The following is an 18,251-nucleotide window of genomic DNA, read 5'->3' as shown; positions in this document are numbered from 1 at the left end:
CTTGGAGCTCCCTTGGCAAGAATGAAAATATTATGGTCAAGCTAGCCTCGTTCAGTCGATCCCTCACCCTCTGGAACAGGAATGTGTTTGGCCGTATTGACTAGTTGAAAAGCAGGATGATCTTTGAGTATTTGATTCTTGAGAATATGCAAGGCACACTCTCTGCATCTACCACCAATGACCTTAGGGAACTTGAGGATAAATTCTCATGGATTGTGGATGCGGAAGAAAAATTTTGGTACCAAAAGTCAAGGCATAACTTTATATTTGAAGGTGATCGAAATACCAAATTTTTTCATGCTGTGACTAAGGTCAATCTCCACAAGAGACAAATCCATTCAATCTTGGATAGAGCTGGTGCTAGAATTGAGAACCCCTATGCTATGGCAACAGTATTTGATATGTTTCTCAAGAACCTGTTCACCACTTCCAGCCCCTTGGACCCAAGTTTTATTGAATGTCTGTTTCCTCCCATTTAAGGCCCCTGAGCATGATGGATTCCAAGCCATCTTCTTTCAGAAATTCTGGCATCTAATTCATGCAGATATTTCGACTTTTGTTAGGGAGTTTTTCCATTCTGGAATCCTTTCCCCTCATGTTAACCACATCCTCATCTGCATGATAGCTAAAAAGGATAATGCCCAATTGGTGAATGACTTTAGACCCATTAGCCTTTGTAATGTCACGTATAAATTTGTGGCGAAGCTCTTGGCTTCTAGGCTGAAACCAATCCTCCACAAGTTCATCTCTCCCTACTAAGCTGTTTTTGTCCCTGGAAGACAAATAACTAATAATATTATCATTGCTCAGGAAATTTCTCACTTTCTCAAATGGAAGAAAGGTAAGTCAGGGTATGTAGCCAATAAGTTGAATATGGCTAAAGCCTATGATAAGGTTGAATGAGGATTTCTCCTTGCTATTGTTAAATTCCTTAGTTTTGGTGAAAAATGGACTACCCTTATACATGATTTGATCAGCACCACCTCATTCTCAATAAAATTAAATGGGTCAGCCTTTAATTTTTTCAAAGCCTCAAGGGGGATCCGGCAAGGATGCCCCCTAAGCCCATTCTTGTTTATCATTGTGAGGGAGGCTCTCTCCAAACTTCTAAAAACCTATAGCGAGCTAAACTTGTTTTGAGGAATCAAAATTACAAGGAATGCCCTTGAGATTTCACACCTGTTTTTTTGTTGATGATACCTTTAATTTTTGCCGTGCAACCTATGATGATTTAACCACCATCAAATGCATTTTGGACCTATTTTCAAATCTTTCAGGATTAACCATCAACTATGAGAAAAGTGGTCTTTTGTTTAGTTCTAATGTCGATATTAGCGCCAAAAGATCATTAAGCGAAATTATTGGCATTGAGGAAATGGGGTCCAATTCTTGCTACCTGGGCACTAATATCTTCCATTATCGGAACCATTCTCTCTCCTTTAATAATGTTATAAATAGAGTTAGGAATAAACTTGGTCTTTGGAAATCTAAATTATTCTCATTTGCAGGTCGAGATGCCTTCTCCAAATCTTCACTTGCCTCCATCCCCTCTTACCTTATGTCTTGTTTTTATTTCCCTAAAAAAATTTGCAAAACTTTGGATTCCATTCGCTTGCATTTCTTGATTGGGGATGATAGAAAAGCTCACCTCATCGGTTGGAACAAAATTGTCCTACCCAAGACCTCCAGAGGTCTTGGTTTCAGAGATATTGAAACTCAAAATATGGCTCTCCTCCTTAAATTGGGATGACGGCTCATTTCAAACACTGATGGTCTTTGGGGTCAACTTCTAAGATCCAAATATTTTGATAAGAGATTGATTTTTGACCCTAGAAGTCTGAAAACCAAAGGCTCTCCTTGTCGGACCAGTATCACTAAAATTCTCCCCATCTTAAAAAATTTGGTCTTTCGAAGAATTGGGAATGGGATACAACTTTCTTTTCGTTTGACCCTCGGGTTCGGTCTCTTAATAAAACAATTAACCTCCATGAAGTAATAGTCACCTCCCTTGTCCCTCTAGTACTTCTATATGCAATTTCCTCACTAATAATTTTTGCAATTCTGAGCTTTTGAATTCTCTGCTCCCTGTCAATACAACAAATATTATTGTGCAAACTTCATTGTCCATTCATCCTGACAAATGGTGGTGCTCTCTGTCTAAGGACGGTTCCTTCTCAACTAAGTTAGCAACTCAATTTCTCAAGACCAACTAACAAACTTCAATGCATGCTCACACAGGTGTTGTTGCTCCTCTCCTTGCTCTCGATGGTGGTGATTTTTCTAGAGAATCAATATCCGCCCCAAGTTTAAGCTTTTCTTTTGGAGAGCGATAAATGAGGGCCTCCCCACAAAGGGCATTCTGTCAAAATGGGTGGATATTGACCCTCATTGTTGTTTTCCCCGCTCCCAAAAAGAGTCCGTTTTCCATATTCTATTTGATTGTGATCTTGCAAGGAAGGTTTGGGCCTCAGGAACACTAGGCCTCAAACCAGATAGACTACCTTGCAATTTAGTTAAAACACTAGTCTCATGTTGTTTTACATCGGGTATAATCCCAAAAAAAGATCTAGAATGGTTTTTTTCTATACTAATAATGTGTTACTTCCTATGGAACCATAGAAATAAAACCCTATTTTCTGAACAAAAACCCGATTTTCCAACTATTTTTCAGCAGATTGAATACTGGATTGCAAATAGTATCACACACAACATGCTGGAGGCTTAGGTGATATCCATTCCTACTCAAATCGCAAGCCCCATCCCACTCCCACAAGGCATCAATTTTCTTATTGTTACAAATGTTAATGACAACAAAACAAATATGTCGACATGGGCTCTTATTCTCCTCTCTAAGAACAATGTAATCTAATGGGAATCTAACTATGTCTTAACAAGAAACCGTGGTGAAGTGGAGGCATTAGGCCTATTGAAGGGGTTAACATGGGCAAGGACCAACAAATGTACTGTGGACAAAGTCTGGAGCAACACTAGGGAGATCAAACGACTCCTACATCAACAGTTTAAGAAACCATTAAAATTATGGCCGAGAACTTTAGTTATGGTATGCCATGAGTTGGACTACTATCCTAATTATCCTAAGTTCTATAATATTAATAATCATAACCTACTAGGACAACAATTTAAAACTATTGCATATAAGACTCTAATCAATAGATCTCCTACTTACCAAACCGACATGGCATGTAATCAGACTACTGTTAATCAAATGCATGTTTTCTTTTAGCTGACCCAAAAAAAAAAAAGACCAACTCAAACCCACACCCATAATTCCATATAGACCACAGATCTCCATACCAGACCTGTTCTAAATAAATGGGCTCAATCTGGATTCATCGTACTATAGTCAGGGACTCAGGATCTTGAACTCATATAGTGTTTCTGAGCCATAATAACCAAAGCACTGAAGAATCAAAAGTGGCTGCAGCTAAGAACCCCTTTCATGTTACTCGGTTGATCTGTACAATGAAGACATTAAACAGGGGAGAAAAAAACTGCAAACATAAATCCTAGGTCTATTGTTCATGGTGTTGTTGGTCCTGAGACTCAAGTTTCTTAATATTATGGACTATGTCCCGAACTTTGTCAGAAAGGTGGTCTGTGTGCTCCTCAATTTCCCGCAAGATCATGTTTAGATGTTCTTTATATATTGCACACTGTTTATTTGCACGTTGCAGCTTGTACGATAGTTCCCGGATTTTATTTGTATCATCTCCCTGTAAAATAAGAAAAAGCATGCACTGAGATTAGCATCCAGTGATTTACTCATGAAAGTATTTTCTAATTTCTGTTCAGTAAAGCAGGACATTAAATAGATGAACATGGATGATAAATTAGACCCTGCTAACTGTTAAGGATCAATTTTTTCGAATGAGTTAGCTATTATCATTAGTGTCTGAGAATAAAAAGTACTTCAATTGTAGAATCTTCCAGTAGAGACACCAACCATGCTCAACAAATTTACATCAGATTTAAAGTTTGTTAAGATAAATTCAAAATATACAACCAGGAAGACCAGTGTCAATATCTTCATGCTCCATCATTAAATTTTTGTTCAGAATCAAGTACAGACACAACCAAGTCCAGATCTTCTATATCAGGTTGATCCTGCATTACCTGTATCAGGTCTTGGAAGCAGCATACCTTTTATTGGACCCACAACTCAAATAGTAGATATTAATTATTTCTGTATTAAAAATATAAAATTCAAAAGCAGCCCATCAATACTTATCTCAGGTACTAGACAATAGAAAGGCATGGGGAAAATCCATTCAAATTTCTCTTTTTCCTCTTCTGAATGCTGCCAAGTTTGATAGCAATGCATCTATCAATGACCTCCCTCTTCTCTCATGTTTTGCTTTGGTTGGAGAGAAGAAACAAATCACAACACAATTAGAGTAAGTATTTTTCTGTTCTGCTAGCTTCTTGGATGCAACTGAGGCAATTACTGCAAATTTCAGATGGGTGAAAGAGAGGACAAAGTGGTTGCAAATCATCACCCTTCTCTGGAGCTTGGCTCGCTACAGGTGTCAAGGAAGGAGGAGCTGGTGATCCAACTTCAGCAAATATTATAGCTTAAGACAGATACAACAACAACAACTCAGCCTTATCCCAACTAAATGAGGTTGGCTATTATATTTTAAGACTGATATGATGCAAAAAAAAAAAAAATGTTGTTGCAGTAATCACGGGCTAAATATCAGTGAGAAACAAGGACTGAAAATGGATAAAAAGTGAATTCAAAGTTTCATACAACTCAGCATTTTCCCAACTAAATGGATATGCGACAGGTTCTGATGCAGATTCGAGGCTGTACCGGACACGGACCCTTCTAGCAATATAGACCAAGATAAACTGGGTCAAATTGGGTGTTTGGATTCAGAAGGATATCTTAGTTTATTTACTTATTTGGATTTTTAGTAGTTAGATTTATCTTGTAATTTTCATTTTTAGATTTAATGTAATTAGTGGTAGAGTTAATTTAGGATTGTATCCCCTTTTCACGAGTCCAAGTTAGAGTTAAGTTTAATTTCAATTTTAGATTACCATTAGGACTCTTAATTTCCTCTTTAAATAATAGCTTGTAACCATCGTTTTATTCAGATTTTAATGAATGGATATTTGAGTTGTGCCGGATTGTTACATAGCAAGGTCATGTGACCTCCTCTCTCTAGCTCTTCTTCTTTCCCCTCCCCATTAATCTGTTACTTTGTCATTCTATTTTGTGTTCTGTTTACAGCAACTAGCGACAAAGAGACTCTTGCTGACCCATTAGCCTCGATTAATTTGGCTTGAGAATTTGGGTGGTGTTTAGTTACCTTAGGGCAATTCAGGCACTAGGGTATTACCCCCTCAGTCCTCCCTTGTTGAGAGAATTGATCAAAATGCAGTTCTAAATATGAGACTACCACCTGCTACTTCTTCATTTGATTGCTGAATCACTTGTGTGTGTCAGATTTTAAAGAAAAGTGAGTTGATCACATACCCTTCAAGTTTCAATTCTGTCCGAAGTTATGGCTGAGCTCGAGTCTGAGAATCAGGCCAAAAATTCTCGTCTTCATCTCCCTTTCAAGAGGTTTCGACGAACCATCTCCCTCACTCCTTTTTTCTCGGCAGTTCCCCCTACTTTAAACAGGTTTTATTAATATTTTATTCCTCCACTTTCCCATATTATCCCTTCATTTACCTGAAGCAAATAAGTCACTTAATGAGCTTATTTTATTGCAAATAAACCTTGGGTTGGGTTATGTATGTGTTGGGCCTTTGATCCCATGGGTTCTCTTTGTAATGGGTCGCTTTAATGGGCCTAAAATATAGGTAGAAAGTAAGAAAACGGGATTTAATTCATTACTTTAGTTAGTGTCCTATTTTGAGTCTATATTCTTTGTTATTTCAGTTTTCTAGTCAGTTTAAATTTCCCAATTAGTCAAGGATTGGGTAAGGCCTTTTCTTTTTAGTGTTTAAGTCTTCCATATAAGTTTGTAAGGAGCTACAACATTGAACATGAATTTGATTGAAAAAAAAAAAACTTTGTACTAAAAAACTATGAGATGCAATGCTGTGAGAGACAACTTGGGTAAGATGCCCAAGGGAAGAGTGAGATTCTCGACCCAACCTATTCTCCCACCACTATTCTTTCCTTCATTCTCTTATTTTTGTTTTGTTTATACTATCTGTCATACACTCATACTATCTGATTTTTATTGAATTTACTAAAGATCCTACCTAGGATTGGATCACTTATGAACTAATCTTACATTATTTCGTATCAGGGCTATGGCTGAAGAAAGCTCCAACCAAAACTCACTGGAGGATGTAATGAAATCCCTCCAACGGCTGAACACAACGATGGATACTATAGACCAACAATTTGTAGAATTGAAGGAGGCTACTGTTGCCCAATCTAATGCTCAACCACGTTAATTTCGTGGGAAATTCATTGAATGGGTGCATGAATTAGACGTGTACTTTGACAAATACAACTTGATAGAGACAAAGACTCCAATATGCATGTTTCCATATGAGTGATTGTACTCAAATACAATGGAGAGTCCGTGAAAGGCAACTTCAAGCTCAAGGACGTGAGTCTAGAACGTGAGAAGAGATGCAATACGAGTTGGCGGACATGTACCTAACAAAACATGAATGGAGAATGTACTTCCCTCCACCAGATTTCCAAAAGCCACCCACATGTCATAAGATCGCTATTATCGAGAAAGAGATGGTCATTGATATTCCTATCAGAGAGATTAATATGGATGAAATCAAAAACAACATAGTCAAAATTGTGGACAAGGATATCGAACCCAAGGAGAATGGTGCTTCAACATCTGTGATGATTGTGAACAGCTAAGAGAACGATCCTGAGGAGCTTGAGATTGAAATTGTGGAGGTCAAGAACACAGTGGTTAAAGGTGTTCATCTGGATGATCTCATGGATACATTTGAGATTGTTGAACTAAGCATGGGGAGTTCGTCATCCCATTAAAGTATCTTGAAGATCGAGCTCCTCACATTCTAGACTACATCCTTGTTATCAAAGAGCTACCTGAATTTTTCTACGGCTTGAAGAGAGATGTGCGCCATGCAATAATCACCCTCACACTCTACAAAATTTGAGGACAAATTTTTTCCAAGAGAGGGCAAATTGATGCAGATAAGTTACTAAATTGGCTTATTTAATTGCAAATAAGCCTTGGATTGGATTATGTATGTGTTGGGCCTTTGATCCCATGGGTTTTCTTTGTAATGGGCCACTTTAATAGGCCTAAAATATGAAAAGTAGGAAAACGGGATTTAATTCATTAGTTTAGTTAGAGTCCTATTTTGAGTCTATATTCTTTGTTATTTAAGTTATCTAATCAGTTTAGATTTCCCAATTAGTTAAGGATTGGGTTAGGCCTTTCCTTTTTAGTGTTTGAGTCTTTTATATAAGTTTGTAAGGAGCTACAACGTTGAACACAAATTTGATTAAATGAAAGAAAAAAAAAAGCTTTGTGCTGGAAACTGAGATGCAGAGTTGTAAGAGACAACTTGGGTGAGATGCCCCAGGGAAGTGTGAGATACTCAACCCAACATATTCCCCCTACACTCATTCTACCCTTCATTCTCTTATTTTTGTTTTGTTCATACTATATGTCATACTATCTGATTTTTATTGAATTTACTAAAGATCCTACTCACTTGTGAACCAATCTTACATTATTACCATTTATTCCTTCAAGTCCTATACTTTTATTTTACTTCCTAGTTTGTCCCCAAACAATAAATAGTAATCTCCTTTATGTCTTTTCTTCTTTACATTGCTAACAATACCATGAAAACTCTGGTTATTTGCCAAATTGCCACTTTCCCATGTTATCTTTGATATATTTACCAAATTGTTATTATTTTTAAATATCTGGTGATTGCAAACATGGGTGGGCCCTTAAGCAAACCCAAATAGAGTTTGGTAACACGGGTTCCACATCAATTGCTATCAGAGCCGAAATCCTCTATTTTTGATGACTATCAACCCCACCAAGTTAGTTACTCTTCTAGAGAGGTTTGCGAATGAATCTAAGGATGGATGAGGGAACTTCAATTGGATTTTTCGTGCTTCTGTGATAAAGTATGCAGCGTATAGAAGCCTTAGACGGGTCAGTGTTGGAAAAAAAGGTGGACATTGGAAGTGATGATCAAGCTAAAGTTTAACATTTTGATCAAGGATGCAATAGAATTAATCAATGGTCTGATTTCATTTGTGAAAATCAAATGATCATATTCCAATTGGAGAGTTGTCATTTGCTAACGACTATCAGAAGATCGTGACAGTTGATCCTGAGATGCGCTAGATCATCTCCATCAAAGTTGTTGATTGTGGATCTTGATCGAGTGGTGCTTATGCTCTTCTTTAACAAAACTCACAGTTGAGTTTTCTTAACATCAAGGAGTCAATGCAGATTTGTGGCTGAACCGGATAGACCCTTATGGAAATCTAGACCGAGATGAATCAGGTCCAGTTGGGTGTTTTGATTCAGCAAGATATCTAAGCATATTTACTCATTTGGATTTTTAGTAGTTGGATTTATCTTGCAATTTTCAGTTTTAGTTTTAATTGGGTAGTTAGTGGTTGAGTTAATTTAGGAATTTATTTCCCTTTATAAGTCCAAGTTAGAGTTGAGTTTTGTTACAGCAAACACCAATAAATAGGAAAATAAGCACACATAGATCCCCACAACACACAGAGACTTAACAAGGTTCACACACCGATGTGGTGTGCTACATCCTCAGGCAAAGAAGAAAATGTTTCACTATGTAGAAGAAAGATTACACCCAAACATCGGCGAGAAAACTCACTCTGAAACCCTAACTCGAAAAACCCCAAATTACAACTGCTTGCTCAACAAGACAATAATACATTATATACTGCTTCCATCATAGATCTCTAAAAAAATCCCATTCGGGTAGCCACCAAAATATGTCGGAGCGAGCCGTTCTTCAAAACAGGTCAAGAATTCGAGACAAACTTAACAAGTTTAATTTCATTTTAGATTACAATTAAGACTCTTTAAATAGTAGCTTGTAACCATCATTTTATTCATATTTTGATGAATGGATATTTGAGTTCTGCCAGATTGGTACATAGCAAGGTTGTGTGACCTCTTCTCTCTCTTCCTCTTCTTCTCTCCCCTCCCCATTAATCAATTACTTCTTCCTTCTATTTTCTGTTTTGTTTCCTGCAACTAGCAACACAGAGAATCTTGCTGACCCATTAGCCTTTGGATTGAGAATTTGGGCGACGTTCAATTACCTTAGGGTGATTCAGGTGTGACCAACCCCAGTAGAAGACTCCAACAATCAGTAACAAATGGGTTCAGATTCGACAATAATTCTGAGAATCTAAAGAAACCCTAATTTAGGTCAAATATAAAAGGTTGAATGACTCACAAACCAGCCCAATGTTGGGAAGCCAAAGCTTGTCGAATCTCCCCTTAGGTGTGATGAACAAAACCCCAAAAGATCAAGGGTGGTAACTGGCTGATTGCTGAGATATGACAAATGCTGAATTAGGGCTTGATTTAGGTCAAAACCGGTGATCTTTTATAGCACACAAACCAGCTCTAGAAAGGGGCTCAAAGATGGATAGAACCTCTCCCCTAGGGGTCTCCACAAAACCCTAGAAGGGCTCCTTCAATAGGCTTATGATTGATGAGTAACAGCAGGTCCAAAGTCTTCTCACAAATAGGTCTCAATGTGGGCAGATTGGGAGATTTTTTATTACAGCAGCTACAGGCCACTAAAAGCCACAGAACTCTTATCGAGTTTCCCTCTTAATGCACCTGACCAGTCCTCAAAATTGGGCCTGAAGTTGATCTCTGGTCTGGAAGATAGGACGCCTTGATTGGCACTTCAAAAGCCTAACTGGTCTGAGTCAACTCTGGCCGTAGACTGGCTTTCGTTCTTCTGGATGGTTTTGTAGTCTGATCATGATCTTACAACACTCAAAAAACAGAAAGGAAAAACAAAGGAAGAAAAGGAATTCAATGGAGGGTTGAGAAGGGGGGAAGAAGAATGGTGGTTTTGGTTCAGGCCTCTCACCTTTCCTTGGTCATCTCACCCTCACAAGGTCTTGAACATCTCACGCCTCTCAAAGTGACTCCCTCAACCATGGAAGATAACTTCTCAAACTTTCATTAATTCAAATCTGAAAAAACCTTACAATAGTTGTCTTTAAATAGGCAGTGAAGCCTTTACAAAGTAGTAAATAACCAAAAAGGAAACCAACTAATTCTTCTAAACTGATTTACTTGCTTGACAAGAAATAACAACTAACTACTCTGTTTAACAAATAAAAGGAATCTAACTACTTAACCACTAAACAAACACAGAAAGGAAATAAATCTCTTAACAACCAAAAAAGGAAACAAATCTCTTCTCGTTGATGAAATCAATGGGAGCTCCTGGGATCTTCTAGAAGGCTGAAATAACAACCAGATCAGAAAACTGTGCTGCAGAAAATATTCCCAAGGATTTTCTTTTAGAAGATGCTCCACCCAATGGCCCTTGCTGCCCTGTTCTCCTGCTGCTCAACAGCTAAAGAGTGACCCAAATTTTTGGGCCAGCCTTGACCCAGTTTTGACCCCCCCCCTTTATGGACTCGATCTACATCAGATTCAGGCACTAGAGTATTACCCCCTTGGTCCTCCCCTGTCGAGAGAATTGTTCGAACTGCAGTTTTGGACCTGAGATTACTGCCTGCTACTTTTATTGATTGCTGTGGATCTAATAGGGGATGAATCACTTTGGTGTGTCGGATTTTAAAGAAAAGCTTGATCAGATACAATTCAGGTTTCGATTCTATCTGAGGTTGTAGGCAGAGCTCGAATCTGATAATCAGGCCAGAAATTATCGTCTTCATCTCCCTTCAAGAGGTAGAAGACGACCCATCTCCCTCACCCCTTTTTTCTCGGTAGTTCCTCCTTTATGCAGATTTTAATTAATATTCTATTCTTCCATTTTCCCATGTTATTCCTTCCTTTACCATTTATTCCCTCATGTCCTATACTATTATTTTGCTCCCTAGTTTGTCCCCAAACAATAGATAGTGATCGCCTTTGTGTCCTTTCTTTACATGCTTAACAATCCCTTAAAAACTCCGGTTATTTACCAAATTGCCACTTTCCCATGCTACCTTCGATATATTTACAAAAATTTCTATTACTTATAAATATTTGGTGATTGCAAACTTGGGTGGGCCCTTAAGCGAACCCAACTAGAGTTTTGTGACCCGGGTTCCACATCAGGTTCACCTAGGTGTTTAAGAATCGCATTGTAGACTAACAACTATGATATAGATAAACCCTCAGTTAAAGTGAAGTTTTTGGTGGTAGCCCTGGGAATGTGGAGAGAACAAAAGGGCCTGCAAATGCTTTAGGATGCAAAATGGGTCAATTTTCCTGTTTTATTTCTAGCCTAATTCGGATTTTAGCACATCAACAGCATGATGGAATTGTCTCATTAAGAAAATTAAGAAAACACTATCAAAATCTACTTCACATAATGTAAGACATGTTATCTACCAAAGGAAATCGACTCGATTCAGAGTGGTTCCTATTTTAAACTTTAGAGAAAATCTATACGACTGGGAGACGAATTCACCATGATACAAAGTGATATGCATTCTGAAACTAAGAAGAAATAAAATGAGTTGGACAGTTTCTTTAGTTGGTCCTCAACAAGACAATAGGAGCACTATTTCAGATCAAGAGGACAACAACAAATTTGGGACATAAAGCTGTGTTAGCCAGGTAAGACCCGCAATACGACTTGGTTGGCTTCTCGTACTAAAAGTGAAGTAATTGACAAGGAAAGGTCCTATTTTTAACTTTGAAATCAGCAGTAAAAACAGAATTTTAAAGCACTGGTATGTGAAGTCCCCACTAAACACCAATGATTTGTATGTACTAGAACTCCTAACCCTCTACCACACACATTGTTGTGGCCAGTTACCCTAGGAAATATCTTCTGTTTATCCTAAAGATGCCTAAAGACTATAAACCATTTGATTCAGAACATTAGATCATGTCCTATATGTGCTTCCTTAGTGAATCCACCAATTGCATCATTACATGCTCCTTAATTGTAGGAAGATGTTTGACATTGATTATGTCCGACGACATGGAAAGTGAAGACAAACAACTTTCAAATGAAAGCATTTCTGAATTAAGTCAGTGGTAAATTTCTGAAAATAATGAGAAAAAAAAAGAGGCAAAAATCTGGTCTAATGGTAATTTGCCTGTCTTGGCAAAATGGCCCCAATCTGTTTGAACCATGTGGAGGATGATGTGGTAGTTCTAGGCGTTTGATACATAAAGTAAGGCCCCTATAGATTAACCACAGGCCAAATTAGGTGATTAGGTGTCCAACTCAACTATATGGCTCACACGGTATTGGTTTTCAGTCTTCTTCTCCCTGTATTTTTCAACAGTCATAATCTGTTTCTCTTTTTTTGGACATTTTAGGCATTTTTATCCTCCTATTTTACAATATAAAAGAAGTAAAACTTGGATTGGGCTGAAATTTTAAAGGTAGATAAATCGGTGGGACCGACCAACAAGGGATACTTTGCTAAACCTATTGTGCCTACTGCACTATTGTCCCTCCCCACTCCCACCCCCCACACCCCCCCCCAAAAAAAAAAAAAAAAAGAAGTCCTGTTATTCATAAGTCCTTTACTTTTGAAAGGCTCAAAGGTGCTATCTCTAGCACATTTGTTACAGACCAAATACCATAGTTCCTTGCAATAGCTATGGCGATGATTTTGTACAGCTTCTGTTGTGGCTTTGTGAGGATGTTACCTCAGGAGCCTTTATGGTCTCTAGAAGTACTGCAAATAGGGTGTTATGGGGATGCTATCTCAGCAGCTTTTAGAATCTCTAGAAGCACTGAAAATGGGTTAATAACCCCTTCTTTTGAGTACTGTTATCCCTTAACACCACATATCATACCACAGTATAGACCATCCATATTATAACTTTTCTTAGAAAAGACAATTACACTTCTTACTTTTTGACCACAGAAACTGGATATCTCTTTGTCTGGTAAACTCTTCCTCTTATAACTTCTTATTTTACATTTATAAATGTTCTTAGTTTATTGTTGATCCTTCATCTTACTAGAATTAAGTTGTGAAAAATAAAATAAAATAAAGGCTAAATAAACAATGGCACCTTTTTAACAGAAATTAACTCATTTTCCATTAAAATTAAATCAAAGGGCCAAAAAAAAAAAGGAGAGAGAAAACCTTAAGCAACATGACGAGGGCAGCACAAGGTGAGCTCTAGCTTAAAACATTTTGCATATACTTAAAACAGTGGAAAATAAAGATTGAGGAACTCACCATAGACTGAATCAGAAGAGAACCACGCCGAACCTTAGAAGAAATAATCAGTGGATGGTTATGGCCCTTTTCAAGTTTTGAAATAGCCCACTTCCCATTTTTATCTCTCCTTACATTGATCATTGCTTTGCAACCTTCCCTGGTGACTGCCTCTGGCTTCTTAACAGTCCCCCTGCTAAAACCCTCTTTGTTACAAACAAATCGTCGTCCTATGATGGCACCATCAACCTTTGAACGGCTGTATGAGCCGATACGGGTGATAAAGCCAATACGTTGAGCATATTCATCATAGAAAGCCTTGGCAGCAACATCTGATTCAAACTCCATACCCTCATATGGTTCTAGATCACCATCTCCACTGTATGTAATTAACTCCATTCCTTCAGGATGCTCCAAAACTTCTCTTTCCTCACCCACATGAGGCTCCACTATATGAGAACTTTCTACTATTTCTCTATTATTAGGAATAACATCCTTTCCCATTTCACCATCATCAACAGCAAGAGAGGCATTGTCCACTGCCAAAGTAACATCATGAGCTTCATATAGAAAAACCCAACTAACATTCTCTCAATTAAAGAAAATTAATAAATTAAAAACAACCCAAAAATCCCACCCCCACCCCCACCCCCAAATAAAATAAATAAATAAATAAGTAGGCAAAAACAACCCTAAAACCCCTAAAGCATTTAACCGAATACCTGGTTATAGAGCAGAAACAGGAAAAGCCCAAAAACAGCAGGCAGAACCAACAGATTAAAGAGAAGGAAACAGAGGTAATGCCTCAAAATAACAGAAAAAAATAGATGCATGAACTTAGGTAAGCAATATTAACTTGTTAAAGGAATTTTGTCAAAGAGTAGATAACTACCACATTTCAAGGGATTAAAAAAAATCATCAAGGTTAAAGCCCCACAAAAGATAAAGCCTCAAATTCATGTTTTCTACTTCTCTCTAAAGTTTTCCCTGAAAGCATTCATCTATAACTTCCTAAAGCTAATAAATACATATAAGAAAAAAAATTGTGGGAGAAATTGTATTCCAAGGAATTAGGTAAATGGAAATTTTCAGAAAATGATAAGAATGCTTGGTATCTCCAAAAATGCACCTGGGCTTGATTTCGGCATTGTTTCGACAAAAGTATGAATAGATGGAGAATATGAAGCAAGGTAATATTGCACATTTGGGTTTCCTTACATCTAACGATATACAGTTAAATGAGAAATAACGAAACTTACTTGAGCTCTCCTTTTTGCTTAAGAGAGAGAGACAATGAGTGAGAGGGAGAGAGAATGAGTGGATCTCTGTATAGGGTTTGGTTGTGAGAGAGAGAGAGAGAGAGAGAGGGAGAGAGGCGTTGAGGGTGCAAAATATTAGAGACCTTTCAGTCCTTGCCTTATTATTGGGTGACTTTTTTTTCTTTTGTAGAAGGGGCGACTGTGTTTGTTTTGGTAGAAATTGGGTGAATCTGTGTACCACCCATTCAATGGGAGAAGAATTTTTCACTGTCAAATTGGTATCTAGTGAGACTTATTCAATACATCGTTATATCTTATCAAAGCTTGATCCTGATGTAACATGTGAAATGGTCCTCACATGGGAACATAAATAATTGAATCAACTTCACATATTCTACTTCATTTTTCCACAGGGGATCAACTTAGGCACCGGGTTACTCTCCTTTAAAAAAAAAAAAAAACAAAAACAAAAACATATAGGATGCAACGTTTTTTCGTTTTATGGGATTAAAAAAACAGAATAAAACATTTGATGTCAACTTGATCTTTTTTCTTTTTTCTTTTTTTAGAACAAAATGAAAAAAACACGTTAGAAACGTAAAATGATGGGACAATAAAACCTTGTTCTGTCATTTCCGATTTGCTCCAAAAAAAAAGGGTGAAAACTAGGGTAATTGTTCTTGAAACAAGTTCACCAAACATTATTTTTTTGTTTTAAAATAGCATTTTGCACAGAAATTGAAATTTATATTTTTGACACGAAACGTGGTTTCTGGAACTGAATGACTACCAAATACAACCGTAGTCTTTAATCTAATACACATTAATCTTATATTCGGTCGATTGGTCTGAGGTTATCAACGAAGATTTGTCCAAGTCACTTCCTTTTTTTTTTTTTTTTTTTGGGGGGGTGGGGGGAATTACTCTAATTCATAACCTCCGACCAATCAATCGAATAATTCCCTTTTTATCACTTGGGTCGGGATACAAACCAATTAATCATAAAAAACATCCTAGGTGGGTATTTTCAAATCTACCCCTGAGATTCCATTTCCTTAGTTGTTACCATGGAGTTGCAGCTACTTGACTGCAACACGGGCAGCAACAAATTATTTTTTCCAGAGTTTCTTCCCACTTCTTTGTGGTTATAACTTATTGGGTTATGTTGACAGGTCTTTTCCATGACCGTTGCTCTCTCTCTCTCTCCAAGTCCTCAGAGTTGGACGCAAGCCTCAAGATGGCCTCCTTCCATCTTCAAAGTTGTTTAATGGTTCTTGGTCATTGTCTCCCTCATTCATGAATTAACCACAACCAAGCTACCAAATCTATAACCAGGACAATCGCATTGTTTCCCCCGTCATAATGTTTTAACCATGTTTTCCTTGATAATAAAGGATCTATGAAATCTTCTCGATTAACTTTTTTGTTGCTTGATTAGGGTTCTAAGAACCACCTAACCATAGATATCAGTTATCTTACTTTCATTCACTTATCCCCAAAACTGATTTTCCTTTATCCTATAGGGATTATCGTCCCATTAGTCTCTACAATTTCATTTATAGAATAATATCATCTATGTTGGTTAATCATCTTCGTCCTCTCATGCATAAGATGGTTTCATTCCAAAAAATCAAAATGGCTTCATTAAGGGGGCGACAAATCCAGGATTACATTTTGATTACTCATAAAATTTTCCATGCTATGAGGAGAAAAAGGAAACCTAAATCGAGTTGGATGGTTATCAAGCTTGATATATCCAAAGATTATGATCGCCTTGAATGGGGCTTTCTTAAGCGAGACTTGTTTATGCCAGCTTGGGTAGAAGTTATTGTATTTTGTGTCAACACTCCTTCATTTTCCATTCTACCCAATGGTTCACCTCTCCCCTTTTTCGCTCCATCTAGGGCATTCAACAAGGTGATCCCCTCTCATCTTATTTGTTTGTTTTATGTGCAGAGGTTTTATCTTCTCATATGATTCTTGGACAAGCTTGTAGTAAAATGCATGGTATCAAAATTGCTAGGGTTGTGAAAGTATATCTCATATGGCTTTGCTGATGACTTCATTCTCTTTGGTCGATCCTCAATCTCAAAGTTCATAAATTTGCAATCAATTATTAAGGAATTCTGCAAATCTTCAAGTCTTGTCTTAATATCTAAAAATTAATAAACTTCTATAGCTTTAATGTTCCAAGCTAAATTCAAAAGACGTGTTGGACAACATTTTGGTCTCTTTACTCTAGTAGCTACTGATATTTATCTGGATATTCCCATTCTGTCTAACAGTATCACCAAATCACATTGCCAAGAGTTGTTATCAAGAGTAAATTTGAGATTGAGTGGGTGGAGATCCAAGTGTTAGGATTTTTATGTGGGCTCAACTGATACCAATTGATCCATTGGGCCCAAGCAATAATAGACCCACTCTAATTAGGAAACTCCTAGCTCTTTCCATTGTGAGAGTGGAATAGGGTTTTAGGGATTCTATTATAAATAGAATACTAATGGTCCCTGCACCCATTGCTTTAATGTCTTATTGGTTTTGGGAGCACGACTTTCTCATAAGAGCAAGTGCACAGAAATAGAGGAAACCCTAGAGTAAGAGGCTGCAGAAAATCTCAGTAGAAAGACTCCACTTGCGTAGTTCATCATTGTCATCTTCATGGGAGTAATATTTAACCACATGGGATAGAGGTTCATGATCTATGCTCATAGGGCTTCTAAACTTACACAGGTACTTCTCTATTCTCATTCATAGTTCATGTCATGGATGTCTCATTGATTTTTATAGATATAGTAAATCTATGTGGTTATGTATTTTAAGATCTATAAAGGGAGTACTTTATTGATCTTGGTTTAGGGACTATACCCATGGTTAAATATCTTTTATGATTCTTATATTTTAAAAATTATAAGGTTATTCATATATTTAATATGGTAAATGATCCCTTACAATTGGTATCAGAGTCAAGGCTTATAGTGTTAGAATCAAGAAAAATCAAAAGAAAATTGATTTTGTATAGGGTTTGGGTCCCAAATCATGAAAATCATAATTTTACCATCGCTTAAAGTTCTCGTATGGGAAAACTTTCTTTACAAAAGTTGTAGAGCACGAGAAGGCGGTCACGGCGATATATCGTAAGTCATCAAAAACCTCCGGATGCGTCGGCACACGCGATCAAAAATTGGCTATCGGAGGAGAGAGAATTAAAAAAAAATGGCGGCGAGTCATCGCCGGGTCAACTTGGAAACCCTACCAAGTTGACCCGGGGTGCAGTGGCTCAACTCATGACCCACTCTGTTTGACTCGATCAAAGGTTGATTGCGTGGTTGACCAATTGACTCAGATTTTGACCCGGAACTAATATGCCTGAACCGGATTAGACCGCTTGGCCGAACCGATTGGTTTGGGAAACTAGATTGATTTTGATCTTTTTTTCTGCAACTTCAAATGGCTCGTTCGGGCAAACGGTGAAGAATTTTTCACCCTGATTTTTTACATTGAGTCTAGTTTTTCGTGCTCTTCGTTTTGATATATTATGAGCATAGTTTTGATCAACTTTTATGGTCTGTTTTGCATAAGTTACAAGTATGGGTGGTTAATGATTCTTTATA

At 37.4% G+C, this 18,251-nt stretch overlaps 1 protein-coding gene across 3 annotated transcripts; it reads right to left on the bottom strand.

Annotated features, from left to right (window-relative positions):
• Positions 1-3,380: 3,380 nt before the first annotated feature.
• On the bottom strand, positions 3,381-14,795 carry LOC122064898 (protein FAR1-RELATED SEQUENCE 5-like). Of its 3 annotated transcripts, none has more exons than XM_042628684.1 (3): positions 14,638-14,795; positions 13,400-13,917; positions 3,381-3,734 (listed from the first exon to the last, which is right to left on the bottom strand). In XM_042628684.1, coding segments are annotated over exons 1-3 (720 nt in total). In that variant the 5' UTR covers positions 14,639-14,795; the 3' UTR covers positions 3,381-3,533. The 3 variants fall into 3 exon arrangements, with proteins under 3 accessions (XP_042484618.1, XP_042484617.1, XP_042484619.1); XM_042628683.1 differs by having other exon boundaries at positions 14,508-14,644; XM_042628685.1 differs by lacking the exon at positions 14,638-14,795 and adding an exon at positions 14,101-14,263.
• Positions 14,796-18,251: the final 3,456 nt, after the last annotated feature.

The sequence above is a fragment of the Macadamia integrifolia genome, unplaced genomic scaffold, assembly GCF_013358625.1.
Source record: "Macadamia integrifolia cultivar HAES 741 unplaced genomic scaffold, SCU_Mint_v3 scaffold1811, whole genome shotgun sequence".
NCBI lineage: Eukaryota > Viridiplantae > Streptophyta > Magnoliopsida > Proteales > Proteaceae > Macadamia > Macadamia integrifolia.
The sequence above is the reverse complement of the archived record's forward strand: the minus strand, read 5'-3'. Positions and strand labels throughout refer to the sequence as shown.